The sequence below is a fragment of the Lepidochelys kempii genome, chromosome 14, assembly GCF_965140265.1.
Source record: "Lepidochelys kempii isolate rLepKem1 chromosome 14, rLepKem1.hap2, whole genome shotgun sequence".
In the NCBI taxonomy this organism is placed as follows: domain Eukaryota; kingdom Metazoa; phylum Chordata; order Testudines; family Cheloniidae; genus Lepidochelys; species Lepidochelys kempii.
In genome coordinates, this window is record NC_133269.1 from 21,925,400 (window position 1) to 21,951,402 (window position 26,003).

Below are 26,003 nucleotides of genomic sequence, written 5' to 3' on the forward strand. Positions count from 1 at the left end.
TGAGGGAACTGGGGATGTTTAGTCTATAGAAGAGAAGAATGAGGGGGGATTTGATAGCTGCTTTCAACTACCTGAAAGGGGGTTCCAAAGAGGATGGCTCTAGACTGTTCTCAGTGGTAGCAGATGACAGAACAAGGAGTAATGGTCTCAAGTTGCAGTGGGGGAGATTTAGGTTGGATATTAGGAAAAACTTTTTCATTAGGAGAGTGGTGAAATCTCCTTCCTCAGAAGTTTTTAAGGTCAGACTTGACAAAGCCCTGGCTGGGATGATTTAATTGGGGATCGGTCCTGCTTTGAGCAGGGGGTTGGACTAGATGACCTCCTGAGGTCCCTTCCAACCCTGATATTCTATGATTCTATTTTTAGGTGCCCAACTTAAGATACCTTAGAGGGAGGGACCTGATTCTCAGGAGAAGACACTCAGTACTTTCTGAGTATCAGGCTCCATTATAATGTCTTGAGTTGGCACCTACAGATCAGGATAGCAAAAATCACTTGACACTTTTGAAAGTCTGAAGCAAGGCAATGCTGGCAGAACAACTTACTACAAAGGAACATATGGACACAGCATAAAACTGGTTACCAGGGGAGTTCACAGCAGCTAAAAGTCTAAAAGAGGTCAGCATGTCCATAGATTTATTTCTGGATCAGGAGTGGAGTCTGGCGTCTGGTGACACAGCAAGAAGATGGGAGTACAATAAACTGAGAAAGGGCAGGCATGTTAGGCTAGACAGCCTTTTCTGGGTCCTAAGATGCCATGTTCTTAAAAGGAAGGTGCTGTCTCCAACAGACTCAGCCCTGAAGCTCCAAGATACAAATAAAGGGAAGGAAGCCTATTTCTAGTTTGCACGAAACCAAAGTCATGGTGCAAAAGGTCACCAAGGACATTTACTTTCTGTTTTCTGTTGTGAAAGGAGAACCTGCCAAGATGCAGAGGTTATGGGATGGGATTCTGCCACAGGTTAGAGCTCTGGGACCCTGCATGGGGAACAGTGCGGGGCTCACAAGTTACAAACTGACAGGTTTCAGAGTAACAGCCGTGTTAGTCTGTATTCGCAAAAAGAAAAGGAGTACTTGTGGCACCTTAGAGACTAACCAATTTATTTGAGCATGAGCTTTCGTGAGCTACAGCTCACTTCATCGGATGCATACCGTGGAAACTGCAGCAGACTTTATATATACAGAGAGAATATGAACCAATACCTCCTCCCACCCCACTGTCCTGCTGGTAATAGCTTATCTAAAGTGATCATCAGGTTGGGCCATTTCCAGCACAAATCCAGGTTTTCTCACCCTCCACCCCCCCACACAAATTCACTCTCCTGCTGGTGATAGCCCATCCAAAGTGACAACTCTTTACACAATGTGCATGATAATCAAGTTGGGCCATTTCCTGCACAAATCCAGGTTCTCTCACCCCCTCACCCCCCTCCCAAAAACCACACACACAAACTCACTATCCTGCTGGTAATAGCTCATCCAAAGTGACCATTCTCCCTACAATGTGCATGAAAATCAAGGTGGGCCATTTCCAGCACAAATCCAGGTTTTCTCACATCCCCCCCACCCCCATACACACACAAACTCACTCTCCTGCTGGTAATAGCTCATCCAAACTGACCACTCTCCAAGTTTAAATCCAAGTTAAACCAGAACATCTGGGGGGGGGTAGGAAAAAACAAGAGGAAATAGGCTACCTTGCATAATGACTTAGCCACTCCCAGTCTCTATTTAAGCCTAAATTAATAGTATCCAATTTGCAAATGAATTCCAATTCAGCAGTTTCTCGCTGGAGTCTGGATTTGAAGTTTTTTTGTTTTAAGATAGCGACCTTCATGTCTGTGATTGCGTGACCAGAGAGATTGAAGTGTTCTCCGACTGGTTTATGAATGTTATAATTCTTGACATCTGATTTGTGTCCATTTATTCTTTTACGTAGAGACTGTCCAGTTTGACCAATGTACATGGCAGAGGGGCATTGCTGGTACATGATGGCATATATCACATTGGTGGATGTGCAGGTGAACGAGCCTCTGATAGTGTGGCTGATGTTATTAGGCCCTGTAATGGTGTCCCCTGAATAGATATGTGGGCACAATTGGCAACGGGCTTTGTTGCAAGGATAAGTTCCTGGGTTAGTGGTTCTGTTGTGTGGTATGTGGTTGTTGGTGAGTATTTGCTTCAACTATCTCCATAGTCTAGAGCAAGCAGTGTTTCTCAACTTTTTGATACCAGGGATCGACTTGCTGCCTTCCTAAACTGTGTCAAGGAGATCTCATGGATGGTCATTGAGAAACATGGGTCTAGAGAACAAAAAACATTGGTGACACTGTCTGCCTTTATCTGTGCTGTTGCCATTGAGAAGGAAACCACTAGAGGACGTTAGCACAGAATGTCCCCCTCCAAAGATGCCCTCATGCAGAGCCAGAAGCTCTGATGTGGAGATCACCCTTACTGGTGATAGACTTTGAGGTCAGAATTTTCAAAGCAATCTAAGTAACTTAGACACACAACTCCCACTGGATTTCAGTGAGATTTGGGTGCCTAACTGCTTTCATTTTCTTTGAAAATCCCCACCTAAATTAATAACCCTGAGCTTTCAAAAATGAATTGCATTACAGAGGTAGGCAATGACAACTGAAGCAATGAGCCATAAGGAGGCATCCACAAGCCACCGTGTGGGAAGACATGTCCACGGTAACTTGAACAGGTTGAATAAATAGAACGAGATGGGGTGATTTTCTGTTCACGCTCAGTTTCTCGTTATAGTCTTAATAATAAGCATAAAAATGCTTCAATAGCACTTAGCTCTGTTCTGATATTTCATCAGGATCACGCAGTTAAAGTGAATAAAATACCTTATGAAGCTACCATTAAGTGAGTTAACACACATAGCACTGCATCCTGTGGATCAGGCACTAGCCTAGGACTTCAGAGATCTGAGTTTAATTCCCTGCTCTGCTCCAGACTCCCTGTATGGCCTTGGGCTAGTCATTTAGGCCCAGATTCCCAAAGGTTTTGAGGCTCCTAACTCCCATTACTTTCAAGGTTAGGTGCTCAAATACAGTTGAGGATCTGTGCCTAAGTTTCCCATCTGTAAGGTAGGGATTAGAGCACTTCCCTGCCACACCAGGGAGTTGTGAGGATAGAAACATAAAAGATTGCGAGGTGCCAGATAATATGGTAACAAGGAACTGATAAATACTCCATGTTTAATGATAAGATGCTGGAAAGAAAGCCATCCATACATGCTGACCCTCACTAATAACCAGGATGTTCACTGCAAGTTAGTGAATCTTGTAAATTAGCAGGTATGCAAGCAATAAATGCATCACCTAAAGCATTTTGCTCATTTATTTGACATGTTGAATTTTAATCATGTGTGATAAAGCTCGAAAGTACACCAGCAAGTGTTCCGTAGTACACTTTGTAAAAGTACTAGGCTGAAGGATAAGTACTGGGAGACCTCACTACAGCACTCACTATTAAAGCTTTGCAGAGAAGCATGAGAGTCCTGCCTTTTCTGTACAAGTTTTAGTGTGTGCTGGTTAGCAAGACTCTACTGTCTTTGTATTTCATTGCATCTGGCAGATGAAACCTTCATCTGGCTAAGACCTTTATGAAACTATGCACTTCATTGTTTTGTTCTTGACAGCGGAGGAAGGTTACGAGATCTTCTGAGGTTTAAAATTTGAATATTTCCTTCTGTGCCTTATTTCAGACTCTGCCAATTCTTCTACTCTTCTCTAGCATATAAGGGTGAGATACTCAGTTGCAAACTGGAACAATGGGCCCAGATGTGTCCTTGAGACATTTTCCAGAGACTTCAGTCAGAACAAGATTGTGTTCTAAAGATGTGAGTGGATTTACTTCATACGCTGGCGTAAATCAGGAGTGAAAAGAGTTGCACCAAATATAAAGTTGGATTGAGTAAGATCAGGATCAGGCCCAATGAATTCACATTTATCTTTAAAAAATAAAGTATAAGAAATTCAATAAAATATCACAGGGCCAAGTCCAGCCCTCCAAGCCCCACATCCATTGCTCACTTTCACCTGACTCCCCGCTCGCTTACACCTGTGTAACTGTTGATGTTTATGGAATCACTCCTGATTTACATCACTATGGGAAGTGTATCCCGGCTGTTGATTTCAATGGGAGTTGTACCTGCATTGGACCATACTTTTTATCGGATTCCTGATTTTAAGGTAAATGCTGTTATTTTTATTTTATTTTATTTTTGGCATTTTAAAGGAAAACTTGATGCATCATCAGGTGACTTAAAAGCAAATATAATGTCATTATTTCAGATAGAACCTTAGGAAACATTTTCAAAAGCATCTAAGTGATTTAGGAGCCTCAGTACAATTTTCAAAGTGATTTAGGCACCTAGGGTTAGATTTTTAAAGGTATTTAGGCCTCAGAAGAGGTAGACAGGTGCCTACTGGGATTGTCAAAAGAACATAGGTGCTTAATACCTACTTAAATAATTGATTTCAATGACAGTTTGGTGCCTAATGTTCTTAGGTGCTTTTGAAAATCTCACTAGGCACCTATCAGCATCTTTAGATGCATAAATGCCTTTGAAAATCTGGTCCTTAGGATCCCAAGTCTCATTGAAAGTCAATGGAAATTGGCTCCTAAGTCACTTAGGACCTTTTGAAAATGTTACCCCTACACTCGTAAAGTGTCTACTATTGTGCATATGATAGCACTCTTTAGAGCTGCAAAGCCTAGGTATCCTCAAGCAGCTATAATTAGGGTATCTCACCTATTTAAGCAGGATTATATAGAATTCTAAACAGGGAAGATAGTTTTGTAAAGTCCAGTTACTCGAGTGGATGAATGGTACACATTAGGAAGGTTCCTAGGATTCACAATAATTTGTAAAAACAACAAGGAGTCCTTGTGGCACCTTATAGACTAACACATTTATTTGGGCATAAGCTTTGGTGGGATACATTTGTTAGTCTCTAAGGTGCCACAAAGACTCCTCGTTGTTTTTACTGATACAGACTAACACAGCTACCGCTCTGAAACCTGTCACAATAATTTGTGTTTATCCTGCTGCATGCCTAAAAATACATCATTGATATCAACACCTAATTACTCTAATTGCAGAGTATTTTTAGTTTTACTTCTGCCTTTTTTTGCCCCACCAGAGAGAAACAAAGGAGAGAGACCCTGCAATTTTAGATTTCTAAAATTACAGGTTGAGATGACAGGAATAATTCCCACTATGGAGTGGAATCTCTCTGAGTGTCAAACAGCACCCTTTCAGATAGTCTCTGCACATTCTATGAATAAGTATAGCCACCAAGGTGGAGAGAGGAGGGGAGAGTCCCCCAAGACACAGTCTAACACAGAAAGTGATAATTTAATTCTTATTAGTGCATCCTTTAATACATGAAAAATATAACCCTATATTATTAAAACACCATAGTGCCACCGAGGAAACCCCCTATATATGAGCTTTCATTAATCAGAGCAGGGGAAGCTTCAGGGCTATATTGGCCTATGCATACCCCACCAACCTAAGAGTGTTGGGGAAGGTCTTACGCATCCCCATGCACTTCTCCTGATCAATGAACAGGGAGTTGGCTTTGACAGCCAGGTCATGCTCCAGATTAGATTTGGTGTGGACCAACATCTGCAAGGTGTCCTCTGCATCCCTCAGCCTCTGCTGAAGGCTCTGAATAGTGTCATCAATTTCATGGACTTCATTAACCAGGCTAGAAGACAACAACAGAAAAACAGAGTTAGTAGATTCTAGGATGGAAATAGTGCTATAACTTAGCTTTTGGTGCCGTTAAATACCATCTTGGTTACATTCTGAATGTATTGCATGCACATGTTTCTGACTTAAGGCTGATCCTGGATCCCATTGAAGACAATGGCAGAATTCCTTTTGCCTTCAGTGGGGGGTCCTTTAACAAACAAACTGCTCTCAAACTCTAGTGACACATGGAAACAACTCACATGACAAACAGCGCCATTTAGAAAAGTGATGGAAAGCTGTGGTTTCCTGTTCTCATTTTCTTTTTCTGGGTTTTTCCTTGCTTACGCACACACCAGATGCAAATGTGTGTGCACGTACGCGCACACACACACACATACATAGTGTAAAGGGTGAAAAACAGCAGAATTTAAAAATTAAAGAAAAGAATATGAATGATGGATGAATAAAGACATTCAGGATGCCAAGAGAACAGTCAGGCGAAATAATTTTAGATACAATGACTAAATAGAGTTTACAGTTGTCTTGCAGATCTTTACATTGACTCACTGCAAAGATGCACTATTGTTAGTTATCTCAGCACACCAGCTGTATTGTAATGTACTGGGTGGCGGGTTGGGATGGTCTAGCGTTTAGGGTGTTAGTCTGGGATTTGGGAGACATCACATTCTATTCCCTGCTCTGTCACAGGCTTACTATGTGATCTTGAGCAAGTTACTTAGTTTCTCTGGGACTCTTTTTTACATCTGTACAATAGAGATAACAGCATTTCTCTAACTCACATTGTCAGGCATTTGGGAGGCTCTTTGGTTAAGTCTAAGCAGCACTATTACATGATGGACCAGACTGAGCATGGTCCTTGCACAGATGGACCGACTAAGGGTGTCTTTGTGCACAGAACTCAGGATGGACTCAGCTCTCCTGTGGTAACTGACCAGAGCAGACACTCACTGGAGTACAGTTATATGGAATATAATGCAGTGTGGGGAGCCCTCGCTGCAGGGGTGGTGCGGCCCTGCCCATATCAGATATCTGATAAAGCCACTGAATCAAGACTGGGGGTGAAATTCTGGACCTAGTGAAGTCAAATGGCAAAACTCCCACTGACTTCATCTGAGGTTGCTATTAGGAACTGGGCTGTGGAAGCCAAAAAGCTTTAGCTGGAATATCAGTGAAAAGAGACAGGCTAGGGAGGAAGTGATAGCCAAACCTCCTGCTGAAAGGACAGATCAGGCCCCAGCAGCGCCTTTGGAGACAGACTCCAAAAGGAGGAAGACCCTAGATGCCCTCCCCAGCTCTCCTCTGGGCACTAGACTCCTTTGTAAGAGGAGGTTTAGTTTTCAAAAAAAAAAACAGCCAAAACACTTCCACGCGTAAAATACTATTGAAGGCCCTATCCTGTCAAGTACTGAATGTCTTCAGCTAGTGCTGAAGTCAATGGGAGTTAAGGATGTTCTGCATCTTAAAAATAGAAACATGGCCGCTCAAGAATCTTCTTTAGTGTCTCTCTTGTAAGGATGGAAACCATTAATGTTCTCCTTTGGAGGTGCAAAGGTTTGCATGAGGTTAGCACCATGCCACACAAACCCTAGGAAATTAGTTCACGTGCAATTGACTTTACTACTAACGTCAGGTTTCAGGTAAGAACATAAAAATTGAGCTGTATTAACTTCTCTTTGTCATCTTGCAAACCTGTGAATGCTCCAGTGCTCTAACAGCCCTGAACATCAGTGGAATGGCTGGTGGCTTGTAACAACCACTGCATGGAATCATGTTGCCTTAAACGAATCAGTAACCCTGAACTCCTGCCTTACCGTAACTGGGGGGAATCCCGGCACAGCTCCATGTTTGGCCGCCGTGTGCGCTCGTCCAGGCGGGTATGGGCCACCTTTAATGGTGGCCCTTTGTCTCTGATAGCTTTTCGAATGGCTGCTATCGTCATCTCTGTTTGGAAGATTTCTTGTAGTGTCTAAGATTAAACAAAACCAGCATATACAAATGAATGTTGCTATTTAGAGAATAGATTTTTGTGTTTTCTCTTTTCCCCTCAAAATTCTATCACGTAGCAGGAGATCCTAAATTTAACAAGCAGCCAACATTATACCCAATACAACCTCTGTCTTTTACACCACAGCTGGCTGACAGGTTTACGTTTTGATCCATATTCACAAGCAAGGAGAAAGAGAGGGAAATGGCTTGCTGGGAGAATAATATTTACAAAGGTGGCATTGATATTGGGCTCTCTCCAATTCCCACTGACGTCACTGGCTCCCCTACTAATGGCCAGAATGGGAGCAAGATCAGATGCACACAAAACTACAGAACTCCTGCCAACAGGGTGAGGATCTTCTTTTTAAGGCTTATCTTTAGAGAAGGAAGCAGCTTCTAGTTCTGACTGTCCTCAGGGCTGGATTAAGGTTACGAGGGGCCTAAGGCTAATGGGAGGAAATGGCCTAAGTATGAATTACATATTGCAAAAAATTATGAAGTCATCAAACATTTCTTTACATACATATTTACATATTATTTATTTATGTAAAATTAACAAGTTTATTCTACTCTCACGACACCCAATTCTTCAAACAGATACTTCTGAATAAGAGGTAGCATGGAGGGTGAGGGTGCTACACTGTCCTTCTCTTAGGTCTCCTTCCTCCTAGGTAGTGGAGTACTCATCTGCATGAGGATGAGCACTGCAACATGCCCATCCTGCCCACCTCTTCCAACCTTGTGCTTCTACCCTAAGCTCTCCACATGGCACAGTGCAAAGCCAAGCCCTACAGGTGTTTCCCCAAGCTATGGACTCTACACATATCCTATCTTACTCTGACTGCAGACTGGGAGGCAGCCAGCTTTTATTATGTAAAAGAAAACCATTCAGGTGTGAAATCCAGTGAAGTAGAGGAAACAGTGGGAAAATTACATTTTAGGTTGTCTTGTTCTGAAAGCTGCCTCCCAGTGTTGCACTGGCTGAGGACAATGAATTACTGTTTTCACACTGAACCCAAATATTATTTGTGGGATGATACCCAGTTTGTATAGTTAATTGCCAGTGATTCACCACATCAGGCCATTCTGTCCCCAAGCTCTTCCACAATTGGAATCATAGAATAGAATCATAGGACTGGAAGGGACCTCGAGAGGTCATTTACTCCAGTCCCCTGCACTCATGGCAGGACTAAGTATTATCTATTCTAGAATGTGTGATCAGCAGCTCTGACAGGAGGTTTTTTAAACAAGAGTTCTGTGTGCACCAGTCCCCTACATCCGATGAAGAGAGCTGTAGCTCATGAAAGCTTATGCTCAAATAAATTTTTTAGTCTCTAAAGTGCCACCAGTACTCCTTTTCTTTTTGCGGATACAGACTAACACGGCCGCTACTCTGAAGCCCCCTACAGTTTGCATTTGTTTGTTTTAAGCTTTCTGTAAGTAAAAGGTAACACCTAGAAGGGATACAGATCTTTAGATGGTTGCCAGCCCAGTCAGAATACTTAGCACTTCTGTACTATGTTGGCTCTTCAAAATCATGGTACAAACATTAAACAAACATAATCTAAAGTTTGAATGACTAGGAGTTGACAAAACAGAGCTATTCCCTGTTGTGTTCTCTGCCCCCCTGAACAAAAAGACTTCACTGAAAATCAGCATCTTAAAAGAACCGTTAAGGATCTTTTTTCCTTAAAATGCTCAGAGTTTAGGGGAGGAAAGTGAGATTCTGCTTATAGCAGGTGTAAAAAAGCAGAAGGGACCAAAATCTATTCTTGTGAGAAAATCTGTTCTCCCTGAAGTCAATAAGACTCCACAGGTATCACTGTCAGCAGGAATTGGCCTGTGTTCTCATTCCCGTCTCAAATCACATTCCATACCCAACACTTTCCACTTGGGAAGAAGTTAGTTTGAGTTGGGGCAGAAAAATGAAGACTAACTTCAGGTTTATTTAGCTTTAAGTTTTTGGAATGAAACTCAAAAGAAATCAGATGTGAGGTACTTTTATGATGGATTGAGCTGTTAGAGAATCAGCAAATGGACAGAACCTGCCTTTAGCCTATTCAGCCAGTCTTTCTATCATAGCCTGCTAAGAAGTGGATTTAAAATCCTTGAGGGAGAGGGAGGGAGAAACCCACAACATTGTGTGCTGAGCTCCCTCCAGTGCTTTTGCAACCCCTTAAAAGTACAAAGATGCGTTGGCCTGTGGAACTAGGCTGAGCGTGAGGGAAGAACTTGGTTGCCAGTACAGAAAAATACATCAAAGAAAAAAATTGGATTTCTTTGATTTTTAGTACAGTTCAATACAATATTGAACACAGTGCATCATACATCTGAAGCCCCTTGATGGAAGGTACTGTAAAAGTTAAAGTGCTGATATCCAGAATGGGATGTTTTGTTTTGTTTTTCCTACAAATGTGTGGGAATTCATTCCTTATACATGGGAGGGACAATAATTCTGGCTGGACAATGCTAGCTCAAACTACACCCATGGCTGGCACAGGTTCCCGTGGTAACTGGATTTTTAGTGTCCAGTCACCAGTATTAACCAGATACCTGGCAGTGTTCCTGCAGCGTAGGGAGACACAGCAGGCTGCCGGCTGAGCTCCTTCCAAGCCACAGGGGGCTGCTTTGCCTTTCCTGCTGGCAGAGGAGTGCTCCATCAGGGCTACAAGAGCAAGCTCGCTCCTCCTCACCCGGCCTGGCCGCACCCCCTGCCTGACCAGTAGGGTCTAAAGAATAGGAGGGCCTACGGCTATATCCTTATTAGCCTAATGGTTAATCCGGCCCTCCTCCATAGTGGAGATGCCAGCGGAAACTAGGTTTTGGAATACAGCAGTAGGTCTACTGGACTCTGGGTGCCTAAGGCTACTTGTTTCTTGTCCACCAGCAGAAACCAAGAAGGACTATAAAAGGATTCTACTCATAGGCGTAGTTTGGCTTCTATATTTGGGGGGAGGAGGGGCAGAGATCCAGTCAAACTAATGGGGCCGCACGAGGGGGGCAAATTCTGTGCCTGCCTGAGGCTTGCAATTGCGGGGCCAATGCCCACCCTATCCCTACCCCAAACTATGCCCATGGTTCTACTGGAGCCTGCTGGACTTCCACTGGCCTGATTTCAAGAACCATTCCAGGGACAAGGATCGTTCAGATGGAGCATGGCAAAATTATACCTCCCATTGCTAGCTAATCTCCCTGTTTCCCAGTGAGCATTCACCACGAGCGAGAGCAGATGATGTCAGTGGGGGGCAGCTTTGGGTTCCCCTGGGAACGCCATAGGGGTTCTGCCATGAAAGGGTACAAAGGCAGCGCACTGAATCCATGCCAGAGGCCCTAGCCATGGTCACACCCCTGCCAGCACCATCACTTTTGGGGCTGTGCTTGTCCTCTGCGGGCTTCCTGGAAGAAGAGAGACTGTGGTGGCATGATGCTGCCTTAATCTCCCATTCAGGGAACTTTATGCCCCTCGGGGCTCCCAGCCAGGTCTTTGATGGCAGAAGTCAGCACAGACGAGTGGTCCCCAAATGTTTTCAGTGGCGCCCCCACCCCCCCCAAACACACCTGGTCCATGTTCACCTGGAGCCGCGGTCGGGGGCTGGGAGCAGGGCGAGAGCCAGGGCCATGGCTGGGGCTTGGGTCAAGGCTAGAGGCGGGGCTGGGGCACTCCTTCCCCACACCCCATGGGGGCTGAACCGAGTCCTTCCACCCCATGAACGTTCTTCTGCAACCCCCTGGGGGGGCTGCACCTCAAAGGGGACCAGTGGCATAGACCCTGAGCTGAATGGAGCCATGGGTATTTGGCCACTATTTAGAAAGTCATCCCTGCTGTAACTCCACTGAAGTCCATCACATCACAAGGATGAATTTAGCTCAGTAGACATAATGCTGCTGTCTCTTGGATCTTAAAATGAAGCATTACTAAGATCTCTTGGTGCTGTCATCTTGTCAACGAAAGTTTTATAAGGAGCCCTCTATACAATTAACATTTAAAATTAGCTTTTGCCATGAAAGTGGAATAGCCAGGCTGAAATACGGTCCCATCAACCATCAGAGTTTAGAGCCTGATCCAGCTTTGATTAAGTTCAGTGGAAGACTCCCATTGACTTTAGTAGCCACTGGATCAGGCCCTTCATGAGCATGTTCCTGGAAATAACTTTCCCACATGATCTACCTGTATCAGACAAGATGTCCCTTTACCCTACTCTCAGTTTATTCTCCACTTGATTCAAAACACCAAAAACATCCTTGGTATTCGAAGAAATTTCTGCTGTGAATGTGAAGCACCAATATTAAAGGCAACCCTTTCAGGGGAAGAAGGGGTTCTATGAAATGTTACAAAGGCATCCAGTTGATGGACCTAAGTACAACAATTAGAAAGTTTATGAAGCTGTTGGATTGCTGGCTAACTGGGAGAAACAAACAGGTAATTTTATTAGCTAAAAAAATCACAATGACTTTTTCAGCTTCTCAAGAAATGACAAGTACTAACAAACAATTTAACAAATACACACGAAAATGCTACTTCAGACAAAATAGAATGTTCTTCAGTAGTTCTGGTCAAAAATTTCCAAATTTCAAGTTTTCAATGAAATATTTTGTCAAAATTTTGCATTTCAACAAAAAAAAAAAAAAGGCAACAAATAAATACATTCAACATTTTTGTGAAATGTTTCCCCCCATTTTTTGACCAGCTCTATTGTGAAGTTAAAAAATCTAATCTGTGGCTCCAATTTATAAGCAACAACCTTGAGGAAAACCTAGAAAGTTCAGATTTAGGTTAGATATTAGGAAAACAGCACTGACTATATAGATAGTTAAACACTGGAACAGGTTACTAGGGAGGTTGTGGAATCCCTATCATCAGTTTTTTTAAAGAACAGGTTAGACTAACACCTGTCAGGGATGGTGTAGGTTTACTTAATTCTCCCTCAACACAGAGGGGATGGTTTAGATGACTTCTTAAAGTCTCTTCCAGCCCTACTGTTCTACGATTACCTTAGCCAGATGTGTCTGGATCTTATTTTTGGCATCCGCTGTCTCAGAGATGCGATTAGTGAACGCGACGTTCCCTCTGTTGAACTGGTTCCACATCTCATTTGCAGTCACAACCAGCAAGTTTTCAATATCATCCCTCAGTTTGGAGGAGGCAGCTCGTTCACTCTGGGAGCGTAGAATATTATCATCTGTAAACTTGGCCCAGGACTCTGGCACAGAGATCCTTGGAAAAACAAAACCAGAGGCATGCAATAGCATAATGTAGCTGAGGCTGACTACAGGCAACTGCATATCCTATTAGGGAGGAAGTTGGATTAAAAAATTATCCTTGCTGGAATCTGTGATCCTGACTCTGACGCAGAAAAATTAGACTATCCAGATACAGTATATTCAATAACACTGATCATTCAGAAAAATATAAAGTCTGCCATATTCATGAAAACAGCTCTGACATGTTATGCAGACTCCATGTACATAGTCTTAAATGGTGACTTTTGGATCATGTTAAAGATTTTAATAAAACCACGTCTTTCTAAACAGTTTGAGTATGTTCAAGCTTCAGGGGACAAAAGTTATAATCAACTCACTCCAGCCGGTAAGATTTATAGCAACGTCACACTGAATAAATAGTACATGTAGTTTGTCCTAGTCATATCTATTTATTCAGAGTGAAATCCATCCCTGTACAAAGGGCCAGAACAAGGCTGATGCAACCCTTAATCCCAGGTAAGGCCCATTTCAGACATGCCAGCCTGCTGCACATCTCATCCACCTTCTGTGAATTTGATCAGCTTTGGGCTTCATTCATTTTCGTCGTTATTCTGTTGCACATCCAAATTCCTCTGGCCCCAGTAGGGAGGTAATTAATCAACATTTAAAGATTAAAAAAATCTATTCCAGCCCACGAAGTACATGTGTGCAAGTGAACATTAAATGTACTCCTTTAGCCCTCCACCAGCTATGGTACAACCACCCACGTACTGATTTATATCCTCATTCATTCACTGCAGGGCCAAGGTTGACTAATGAAGAGCAGAACTGTATCTCAAGATCAATGCTCTTCCTTTCACTTCGTTCCCATTTTGTTTATATTATGCCCATTACCAGGTCTTCTTTGAGCAGCAATCAAAACCAACAGTCGTTGTCTAAGTGAAGGTTGCAATTCAGATTTAGTGTGCTATAGATCAATGCTGACTTATATAGATATAAAATATATATAAAAATATTTGAAAAATAAATGTGAAGTTTAACAACTACATCACAGACCAATAGCTAATACATGCATGTTAAACCCAACAACGTCACTTTAAATTAAGGCTGAGATTTTTTCAAAGCCGCCCAAGGGATTTGGATGCAGAATCACAATTTTACTTAGTTGAGTTTCTAAATCACTTAGGCAGCTTTGGTATTCTCAGCCTGAGTGTCTCAAATTATGCTTTAGATGAACTTTACTCTTCCTTTCTTCTTCTGTCTGCTGCCTCCGTTCTACCTCTCCCGTGCTCAAACTCGCAATCTCCCTCCTTTATCATACAGGAAGACTTATATCCTGCCCACACTGTAATCTTTTGGTTACAGTACACTCAACAGAGTCATTATACACTTAACAGACTGTACAGTTTCCATTGATTGTTAAAACATGTGCGCTAAAATGACACATGGCTGTGGTCTGTGTGTATTGGGGGAGGGCACGTAGCAGCCCATAATAAAGGGAAAGCTGACCTCTCCTGAGAGAACCATCTCCGTAGTTTCGGCCAAAGGTCTGGATCATGCAGGTAGAACTTTTTCTATCCAGTCCCGTGTCCCAAAGAGCTTGAACATAATTCTCAAGATGTACTTACGTTGCATCAACCCGCTCCACTCCTCTGTAGTAACTGATGCCATCAGAAGTGTTCCTTAGATGGTGACACTTGTCATCGATACGGTGAGCTGTTTGCTTATCACTGAGGTCTTTCTCCAGCTCGTGCTGGGCTGCCCTGTCGGATCTGTAACATCAGAAAAACCATTATTGCAGAGTAAATAAAAATGAGCATAACAGACCACATCTCCAGCTCTGGGCAGTCCCCTTCTGCACTACTCGAACTAGGCAAAGGGGACTTAAAGCTGCTCTAATGGGTCCGAGAGATGATGAGGGGGCAGAGCTGATGTAACAGACGCTAATGGACAAATCCATGGAGTAGCCCTGCAAGTACTTAACACCAGAGGCCAGTTCAATTCCCAGCTAGCCCAAGAACTGGGGAGAAACAGAAGAGCGGTTCAGAGGTACCTTTACTTATCCCATCATCCCACCTGATGTCAAGCACAAGATTGCTAGTATTTACTTAGCATAGGAATATAAATTCAAAAGAAATGGGAAGAGTTTACTATTTCTGAATGACCCGAACAGGAAGAACATGCCTGTGAGAAGGGGATATAATGACACCTTCCACTTTTGTAGCACCTTTCATCTGCTCATCTCTAAGCACCATACAAACATGGATCAATTCAAGCCACAAGAGACCCCTGTGAGCGAGATAAGTGCTATCCCTATCTTCAGGTGAGGAAAATGAGGCATAAGATCACATAGCACCTCAGCGGTAGAGCAAGGAGTAAGAATCAAGTCTCTTGACTCCTAGTAAAGTTCTGTAATCGTTAGATGATGATACTTCCTGTAATAAATGTATGTATGTAATAAATGAAGGAATGATCTGGTAGCTTCAAAATGTCCCTGGCCTGTTTCATGTATCCCTTTAGAAGGGCATTTCAGGCCAGATGGTCTAAAGATCACAGCTTCCATTTACGCACCAAAACAAATGGCCAGATTTCCCAGAGAGCTCAGCACTTTGGGTGAATGAGCTCTTTTGGAAACCTTGCCCTAGGTCCACAGCAAATATTTCTTACCCATGGTGGAGTATCTCTCTAAGTGAAGCTACTCTTATTAAAAAACAACACTGCATCATACCCTTTGGGTCTACACCAACTTGTTCAACAATTAGATCAAATTTAAACAAGAGCTGAGCAATTGTTAAGTGTGCGAGACATTTCTCCCCCATAACCTGTATTTTTTGAGGGGGGAGCGGATTTGCTGAGGTATTTACATTAGAAATTAGAATATAATGCTACTAAGAAAAGTTGAGGTGAAACTCTTCCTTACGCAAGCTGGGCTATCGCCTTATCCAGGTGGCGTTTCATCCTCTCCTGACACGACTTGATGACGTCAACTTCCTGGTCAATTGACAAAAATCAAAATTCCATCAATGTCCTTGCTTATGAATTCAGGTAACCCTCATGCTCCTATGTGGCCTCTTTGAACTCAAGGTTTAGACATGCAGCAGTAACCCTGTGCTGTGTGTCTGCTACTCCTTACTTCCCAAGTGAGCATGCAGGAAGTGTGGAAGGAGTAAGCAAAGCCTTGGCTTCATCCCTCCCACACACTGTGCAGTGCAGCTGAGCCAGCACAATAGATGCGCAGTGATGAGGAAGTAACTTTAGTCCTGTTCTTGGCTCTGCCCTGACTTGCGGCGTGAATTTAGGCAGTCACTGCTTGGGCCCAGTAAGAAATTCCTGCCCCGCTGGAGCAAGCTGGGTGCAGGGAGGAGCAATTGCATCCTTGGGCGGCTCCTGGTATGGGGCAGCTATGCACTGCCCCTGATCCAGGTCAGGTTGTTGTTCACAGTCAAGCCCGACATGAAATGTCTTTGTTCACACACAATGAAATACACACTCTGCATGGATATAGCACCTTCCAGCTGAGGATCTTAAAGGACTTTGCAGATGTTCCTTATGCATGTGGATTGTGGCTAGTCTTTATATGATAGGTAAGGTGCGGGAAGGAATAAGGTGCCCCCCCACATACTTGGGGGGCCTGCATAAGGGCTACTACTAAGTTACCCCCAGTCAGGGGACAATTCACTGATAAGGGGGTAGAAAAGGGCAGAGAGGGGCAGGGAACAGATGGAACCATGGCTCCATCCCCCACTGTGTACAGGCCAATATATTGCACTCCTCATGGGGTATTGCAGTTACCCCCACCAGCATAACTGAGGAGCTCTGACCAGTATCAGACTCCTGGTGGGCTTGTCTTCATTACAGTTGTGTTAAAACATGACCATGAGGAGTCAGACTAGCTAATATGATGCTGAGCACAGCTTTGCAGTCAGTGTTGACAAGCTACACTCAGCATCCTGCCCACTAGTCTGGAGTATACCCTAATGAAGGCAAGGCCTAGACAGAATGTCACCCAATGCTTCCCCTTTTAATTTACATGAGTTTACTCAGGCCAACCGTTCATCTGATCACCCTCTACACACTGGGGTTTGAATTTCACATTAGTCCCATGGATTTCCAACCACTGTACCCTACTTGCTGTCTTTGGCAACTGATCTAATTTTCATCATTGTACTTGGGAGCAAGGCATTTATTATGTACCTCCCTACCACATGGCAGGGATGGCTAATTCTACGATGACAGAAGCACGCTCCCATGTTTCCAGCTGAACATGCCACAATGATACACGGCTATTCATAGTTTGAAATCAGAAAGGTATTTTCTTTGAAGTCACAAGCCACTTGGTCACTTGTTCCTCAGTGAATGTCAACTTATATAGGCAAATAATACACAGACATACTCAGGGCTGGCTCCAGCATTTTTGCTGCCCCAAGGGGCAAAAAAACCCAAAAAACTTGCCGCTGAACGGGGAGGCGGAATCCTGCCCTCCGAACACGAAAGCAGAGTGATGGTGCGGCCGCCGACCGAAGAAGAGTTGTGTCCCTGCCACCAAATTGCTGCCGAGTGCGAAACGCATTGTGACAGAGGGGCCACCGAATTCCCGCTGCCGCGGGCGGATTGCCTCCCCAAAGCCTGACGTCCTGCCGCCCCTTTACATTTGCTGCCCCAGGCACCTGCTTGGTTCGCTGGTGCCTGGAGTCGCCCCTGGACATACTGTATCTGGGGAATGCCTTCATCATAAGGAAACAACACATTCTTAACAGAGAGAATCACATTGAAAATGTAACCACTGAATAGCTGTGTCCCCTTATAGTGCATTGGAATTGGGAAGTAGCTCTTTAAATAGTTTGTGACACTTTTAGTGGTGCTCTCTGTGTTTCAGAAGCCACCAGCACCCTGCCAGAGCAGCAGTGTATGTGTACTGCTAGGCTTTGTATGTTGATGGATGTTTATTAAACATAATTATGTGCACCCCACTGGGTTCCTTTATATTATATTTGTGGTGTAAAAATCAAACGACAACAATTGCAATGAAGGTGGAATCCTAATCCAAAAGTTCAGTGAAATAGGGAGCGATTGCAGAGGCCTCATGAAACTGAAACTGCAGCCTCAGGTACTGTGAGTGAACTGCTCATTGAGAGAATTTTTTTTCACATGAGTCAGGTCCCCAAAAGTCATGAGCTTGTATTAAAAGAAATCGAGATTCAGTTCTTTTTATTATTATCTTCTGGGTTCTGAGGCTTGAGATGCACAGTTGGCTCATGTTTTCCAGCTTCATTACCATGAGGGCTCAGAACTTGTTCTGAAAAACGATGAAATTTTAGATTCAAACCTAATCACCTGCCTCTAGGTGCTGGGTCTTTCAGAAACATAGCAAATATTGTGAGCCTCCTGCAAAATCACAAGAGTTGGCAACAAAGGCCGCTCTTCTCCTTTCACCGAGTTAAAGGCAATTGCATAAGTTAGAAAGAATTTCCATTATTTGTATTGCAGTAGCACCTAGGAGCCCTAGTACAGGACCCCATTGTGCTAGGTGCTGTACAAACACTGAACAACAAGATGGTTCCTGCCCCAAGGGGTTTACAATCTAAGTATAAGCCAGGAGAGACAGACATCTCTCTCTAATATCTTAGGACTGACATGGCTACAACTACACTACATTGGACCTCCTACAGTATGTCATGGTGCAGCTACCTCAAGTGTCTCTCCAGAAGCCGATTACCCACTTTTCCTGTGACAGACAGACCGACCTTCTCTTCTTGCTGGGTCCTGGCCTCCTGTGAGCTTCTTTATTTAATGGACAGTGGGGAACAAATGCGCAAGCTTTCTAAAGAAGTTCCACTTGCAGGTAGAGACCAGCCCTGGAAGATTTCAACCCCAAAGATGAAAGTCTTTGAGTACTAGAGCAAGTGGGTTGCAACAGGAACTAATCTGCAACCTTGACTACAGCAGTTCTTAGTGGAGTACCTTCTACCCTCCTTATCAGACTGATAGTTAGAGTTTCATCTTTATGATGTATTTAGTCTCTGTTCTGTTATCTGAAGGAAAATGTCTTGTATAACTGACTAGGTATGTTAAATGTAATATTATGAGTGGGTGGGGGCCAACATAAAGAAGCCTTGTCATCCAGCCTCATCAGATATCTGAATTAAAATGGTTGGTTAAATGTTTTGGTGACTCAGTGTTAGCGCTGAAGGTGCTCACAAATTGTACAACAGGATGGATGGACGGATAGAGGGGTGTGTAAGAAGAGAGATAGGATAGAGCAAGCCTGATCTAAAGCCTACTGCAGTTGCAGCCAATGTGAGTTGATTGATTTTAGTTAGTATGTTTTATGCTTTGCTTAACAGGTAGTTAGTGCTGCTGGATCAGCCCCTCCCACGATAAAACCTTCAGGAAAGGAGCTGTCCTATGGTCGTTTGTGCTGGAATGCGCCTTGATGCCTGCCCCAAAACCGGGAAGATCCCCAGCACTCTGTGGGAGGTCAGACTATCCACATAGAGGCTCCATTCCTCTAAGCTGGCACTGCACTGCCAGTTGCTCCTTGCCTTGCTAGTACAGCCACATTACCAGAGATTCTCTCTGGAAGTGGCTGGCCCCACACGGCCCCTTAAAGGAGGATCATTATCAAGGAATGGGCCTCAGGCTGAATCCTCTTTCCTTACATCCAGAGGTGAAAGTAAGCTGGCACCGTACGGTATGGCATACCGGCAAGAGCCAGTACACAGCTGACCATACCTGCAGAGGGCAGCTTCCCCAGGCCGGTGATTTAAAAGAGCTCTGGCCCCTGAAATTGCCGCCAGAGCCCCGCTGCTGGAGCCCTGGGGTAGTGGCGGCAGCAGGGAACCCCAGGGCTCCAGCATTGATATAAAGGCCCCGGATATTTAAAGGCCCTGCCTCTTCCGGTTGAGGCACCACCCCTTCTGGTTGAGCCCCGCCCCACTCAGGACCCCGGCCCTGTGTACCGGTAAGTCCCTTAAGTTACTTTCACCCCTTCTTACATCAGCTCTGCACAGAGCTGATGTGTTTCCCAGCCCAGCCCCTGACTGGATCTCCTCCGTGGAGTTGGAGGAAAGGGTAGATGGTGCTGCAGAGGCAGCTGAACCCCACCATTCCATATGGGAAGGCCGATGACTGCATGGAGCGGGTCCCCTCCATGAGTGGATCTTGGGGACAAGATCTGGACCTAGTAAGTATAAGGAGAAATTATGAAGACATTGGTCATGTGTTAAAGTACAACACTGGGTACTGTTGGTCAGCACGGAGCTGTCTTTGCAGTTAAGTGCCCCATTCCCTAGTTAGGCTGTTACAAAAACTTACTGTCAACAGCTGTTTTTCCACATCATCATGGACTAGGTCGATTCCCATCCTCTTCTCTCGATGAAGTAAGCACTCTTGGGCTACCTGTTTGGTAAATAAATATAGCTGTCAACTATAAGATGACCAATAAAGTTACACCAGAGAGCTCTGGAAAAGTTCCAATTGCTTAACGTTCATGCTGTTCAAAGCTAGATGTTTATCACACTGCAATATTCAGTAGTGGCAGTAAATCTTTGCACTTAGAATGGGAATTTTTCCTTTGGAACATATCTTCTCTGGGGTGTCATGAGAAAATGTCATATGTGGAGAAGGGTCATCTTTTAAGACATGCAAGCCATGCCAATACAAAAGTACCTATTTGCCATATGCTGGTGTGTTACTGATAATAAACAGCCAAGCTAAAATATCCAAGTGATCAAAACATAAAGGAGCACATACATCCCTTTTCAGAGTAGCAGCCGTGTTAGTCTGTATTCGCAAAAAGAAAAGGAGGACTTGTGGCACCTTAGAGACTAACCAATTTATTTGAGCATAAGCTTTCGTGAGCTACAGCTCACTTCATCGGATGCATTCAGTGGAAAATACAGTGTAGCACCAGTTGAACTCAGAGATGAATTTAGACTGATCTGAGCCTTGCAATAAAACATGGTAAATTGTGACCTTAATTAGGATTTTTGATGTAGCGCATGAGAAAATATTTAGTTAAGTAAATACTGTTCCTAAGTGCTCAACAGGCATTGGACAGGAAATGTATCAGATGTCAAGGGCTTTGTTTATCTCCAGCTTGGCTAAGGGCCTCTTAATAAAAGACATTCAGCCATAACGGAGCTCAAATGAAACTTAATTAGACATTTGAATGGCTGCAGATGGGGAACTGATAGGCTATAATACATCACAGCATTTATCAATGAAACTGATATTTACCTGGAGGGGACCTTCTGTTTCAGCCAAGGCCCTTTCCAATCGTTTCTTCATGTCTGTAAGAGCATTGGTCTCCCCAATCATCTCATCTATCTCGTGATTGAGCTCTGATTTCCAAAATGCTATATCATTGACCCGTTCTCCCAGATTTTTGGTAGTGTCTGTTTGGGTTTTTCTTGTTTGCTGATCTTTGTCCTGGATCATGCGGGATGTGTCCACTCTTAGCCTCTCTGCGCTGTGCCGGGATGTCTCTGACTCTTTGTAATTGGTCAGGTTGGATCTGTACCAGTCATCAGGGGTATACCTAGTGAAAAGCGCTGTTCTATTGGAAACAAAGGGAAGCATCTTGCTTTGGGTTAGCCCTTGGGAGCTTTTGGAGAAGGGAGCCAAAGTAGGAGTGATGGCTGCTACTTTATAATAAGTGCTAGGTCGCCATGGAAGGCTCAAGCTATGGGTCAAAGAGTAGTGAGGGAAACGGTTCTTATAGCTCGAAGCCATGGTGCTGATAGCTGGTAGGAAGTTAGTTGGTGTTGGTCTTGGGTGGGCATAAGTTGCCGTTAAAGTAGAGCCTACAAGCTCCATGATGGAAAACTGCTATTCGCTTTTACTTCCTGCATAAAACAAACACAAAAAGACAACAGAGAATCATCTCATTTAGCAAAGTCCCACTTAGACGTAACAACACCTCTTCCATAAACACATGCAACTCATAATAAAAACACTAACGTGTACAATAGTTGAGTATCAAAAAGACAGGCCTAAAACTCTCGAAAGCAAAGCCCTATCTCACAGTGCTCCATATATTTGGATACAAGAGGATTGAAATTTCCTAGGCCTGGTCTACAGCAAAAAGTTAGCTTGAACCAGCTACGCCACTCAGGGGTGTGAAAAATCCACCCCCCTGAGTGATGTAGTTAAGCCAACTTAACCCCCAGTGTAGATAGTACTAGGTCAGGAGAAGAATTCTTCCATCAGCCTAGCTATCACCTCTTCAGGAAGTGGATTACCTACACTGATAAGAGAACTGCTTCCACTGGCCTGGGTAGTGTTTACACTGAAGCGCTGCAGCAACACAGCATCTGAAGTGTAGACAAGTACTTAGTTATTGCTCAGTGTCTCTTATTGAATTGAAGCAAAGGCCATATTGTGCCATGACTTTTTAAGCAGAACACCGTACTGAGGAGAATAGAAAGTTCGGTTTAAAAATGATGGCATTACACACTCCCAAATCTTTACTACTGTCCATAATGCAGAGCTAACGGAAGTGCAGAAGCAAGAGCTGTATTTCATTCTACCTCATTTATCATCAATAGGTCCTGATTCTGCAAACCCTTACATACTATTATTGCCCTGGTATCTAGGAGCCGCAGTCATGGGACCAGGACCCGTTGTGCTGGGAGTTGTACAAAACACAGAACAAAAGGACAGTCCCATCCACAAAAAACTTACAATTTAATTATAAGAGAGGAGACAACTGGAGGATACAGATACAGATTGGGGAGCCAAGGAAACAATGTGTTTTATTTTACTTATCTGAGTAACCCCATTAAAATCAATAGGGCTACTCAGATACTTTAAATTAAGCATGCACCTAAGTGTTTGCAGGATTGGGGCCACAGGGACAAACCCACACATTTGGTTTTCAGTAGAAGCAGTCTTTTCCTCATATCTGCCCAGGGTGTACAGGGCAGAAACTGCACGTAACTCCTAGTTCCAACATCTGCAATAATGAGCAACAATATACCAAGCGGAAAGAACATAAGCTCCACTTTCAGAACCTAAATGCAGTGTTGCTAAGGTGGAGCAAGGTAAGCAAACATCTTTTTTTGACTTGCAAGGAGAGAAAATTTGATGTCAAAGTCACCAACGTAGAATAAATATTCTTGAAAAGAGAAAAAAGAATAATTACCTGAAGGTCAGCCTTTTCACTCTTAACCATTGTTACACTTCAAAAGTCATTTGAATAAACTTTCCCTCACTGTCACCCTGGAGTGAATGACCCCACAAGAGGATTTTCTGGGAGCCGGGGGCGGGGGGGGGGGGAGAGGGGGAATTTTGTTTCAAGTAACTGCATACTGTACTGTGTTTACTATTGTTCTTTTCACTTTGAGGTCATTAGCTAATTGTGTGTCAGTAATACAATACTCATGGCACTCAAAAGGTAAATATTTACTTGTATACAATACCCATAATCCATTCACAAACACACTGAGGGGTATGTTGTGCTGATAGGGAATTCCCTTATGGTTACAAGAGTTGATTGCTGGTTTAAATAAAAGGGATTTTTGGCTGCCCTAGAAAGATAGTAGCAGCTCCTGTAGTTGGAGCAACGGTCTGCAGGCAGATGATGGACAATACCGTCGACAAAGCTACAGTATTCGTAGAAATTCAAGACAGAAAATGTGTTCTCCAAAATTTGTTCCTTACAGTTAAATAAAAACCCTTCACATATTAAACCTGTTCCAATATTCATATTGTACAAACATCAATACGTTTATTTTTTGATGTATTTGTATTGGGTAACTCCTAGGAGCCCTGTAACGGCCCCTTGTGGGAGGTGCTGTGCAAACACGGAACAGACCGACAGTCACTGTCCTAAGGGATTGATAATCTAAGGGTACGTCTTCACTACAGCTGCTACAGAGGCACAGCTACAGTGCTGCAGCTACGCCACTGCAGTGCCGCGGCATAGACACTTCCTACAGCAACAGAAGGCGGCAGCTAGGTTGATGGAAGAATCCTTCTTTTGACCTAGCTGTGTCTACACGGGGGTAGGTCAACCTAACCATGCTGCTCAACATGCACCATTTTTCACAGGCCTGAACAACATGGCTAAGTCAATCTCATTTGTAGGAGTATGCCAGGCCTAAACAGTAAAGGTCCTGATTCAGGAAAGGGTCCCTGCTCAGGAATGGTGCTTAGCCTGAAGCATGCACTGAAGTCCTATTGAAGTCAATGGGACTTAAGCACTTACTTCATGTTAAGCATGTGCTTAAGTGCTTTCCTGAACAGGGATAGATATAAGCACCTGCTGAGGTGTTTTTCTGAGTCAGGACCAAAGAGGAAAAGAGACGTGATGTAGCTGTATTTTCATTCTAATGATCCTGCACTGATACAATGCCTATTATCCACATGGATCCTAAGCCACTGTATAAAGTGAATAGACCTATGTGCAAGCCACACACACACACACACACACACTACACAGATCTACCCACCAATGAAGTGGAGTCATCTCTAGGGAGTGAAGATTAGTAGCTATTTAACAATGCACCACAATGGAGGGTTTGTCCACATGGGGAAATGACTTTATTCCTTAAAAAGTGGAGTCATACCAGAATAATGTCACTTCTATTTCAGAATAGAGTGTCCAGACAGGGAGTTATACTGGCATAGCTATAGCAGTATAATTGTTCCACTACACCTACGCTGGCCAATTTCCCCATGAGAGAGACTGGTTTATATTTAAAGTTCTAAACCTCTGTGGAGGGAGGGTTTCTTGAGTTTTAGTCACCTCAGCAACAACAGAAGAAAACCTGTTCCTTCCCAGGAGCAAAACCAATAAATCCTGATAATTTATAACTGACATTCCTAGAAGGGACTAGAAAGGAGACACACAACATGCTTGAAGCAGCAGACTAAGAAAAATATAATGTCTTAATATATTTAGCAAATGACAATGCACATCAGAAAAAAAAATATAGAGGAGTGCAGGGGTCAAAATAGGGGCCACTGAGTGCCACAAAATAGATAGCTTACAGACCTGATTCCGATCCAACATACACTATTGTACATCAGGAGTACCACCATTGAATTCACTGGACCAGACCCTCTGCTAGCCCTTTGATTTCAATGGAGCTATGATGATTTTAAACCAGCTGAGGATCTGGCCAAGTGGAATTATGCAGATGTAAAAAGTGTGAGATCAGAATCAGGCAACATGGAAGGAAAGACACATGAAAGTCTAGGCTGCTGCTATACTAACCAATAATAAACATCTATAACTCATCTTTGGGGTGCTCAAACAAATGTTGCTTTAGCAGAGCAAAGTATTATTATTACTAATGAATGATTCCTAATATAAATGATATGGAACATAATACTGCAAATGATCATGCCAACCAATGAAAACTAGTGAGGTCATGGAAGGAGAAAAGGACATTCTCTGAGGCCAGGAAACTATTAAACTTCAGAGTTGGGAACAGAACATTTGGGCTGGAAGAGGAAGGCAAGAAGCCACATGCAGGTCTGGAAACTGCTATAGATCCAGGAAATGCTGTACATGTTTTCAAATGTCTGGAAAGAACGACTAGGTGACCTACTAAGTCTTTTCCATCTCTAGCTTCTATGAGAGTGCTTTGACGTGCTCAGTGAACAGTGCTTGAGAAGTGTGAAGTGTTATTAATAGCAATAATAAATAGCAGGTAACTTAGCAAATGCTAATACAAACCACAGAAAAAGAGAGAGATGAGTAAGAGGAGGTACATGAGATGAGTACGTTCCCTGCATCTGTGAAATGATTAAACTTAAGTGCCCACCCCTTTCGGCTGCCTTGGTGTGTGGATGCTCAACCTAAGACCTCTAGCACCTGATCTCCGGAGATGCTGCTGAGTTGAGATCAACAGAAGCTGTGGGTGCTCAGTATCTCTGAAGATTCAGTACCAAAGTGTCTCAACCTGGAAACCCCAAATTAGCAAAAACTTTTCAAAATGTGGCCCTTTGAGCTGGCTGTTTTGGCAGGGCTAGGATTAAATTCCATGGCCAAATCCCACTAATCAATTATTGCCATTGTGTTGTCCCCCTAATATGGATTCTCCCTGTCCCCACTGCACATATTTAG

At 43.5% G+C, this 26,003-nt stretch overlaps 1 protein-coding gene across 3 annotated transcripts in view; it reads right to left on the minus strand.

Annotated features, from left to right (window-relative positions):
* Positions 1-5,358: 5,358 nt before the first annotated feature.
* Positions 5,359-26,003, minus strand: part of TEKT3 (tektin 3) — a 29,869-nt gene continuing 9,224 nt past the window's right edge. For 2 of the 3 annotated variants that reach the window (XM_073310826.1, XM_073310825.1), the window contains exons 2-10: positions 21,167-21,774; positions 20,243-20,326; positions 20,033-20,108; positions 17,381-17,652; positions 15,849-15,919; positions 14,557-14,700; positions 12,719-12,941; positions 7,552-7,706; positions 5,359-5,732 (exon numbers count right to left, since the gene is read on the minus strand). In XM_073310826.1, coding sequence (XP_073166927.1) covers positions 5,516-5,732; positions 7,552-7,706; positions 12,719-12,941; positions 14,557-14,700; positions 15,849-15,919; positions 17,381-17,652; positions 20,033-20,108; positions 20,243-20,326; positions 21,167-21,745 — 1,821 coding nt within the window. In that variant the 5' untranslated portion in view covers positions 21,746-21,774 and the 3' untranslated portion in view covers positions 5,359-5,515. The remainder of the gene's footprint in view (positions 5,733-7,551; positions 7,707-12,718; positions 12,942-14,556; positions 14,701-15,848; positions 15,920-17,380; positions 17,653-20,032; positions 20,109-20,242; positions 20,327-21,166; positions 21,775-26,003) is intronic. The other variant, XM_073310827.1, reaches the window with a different exon arrangement.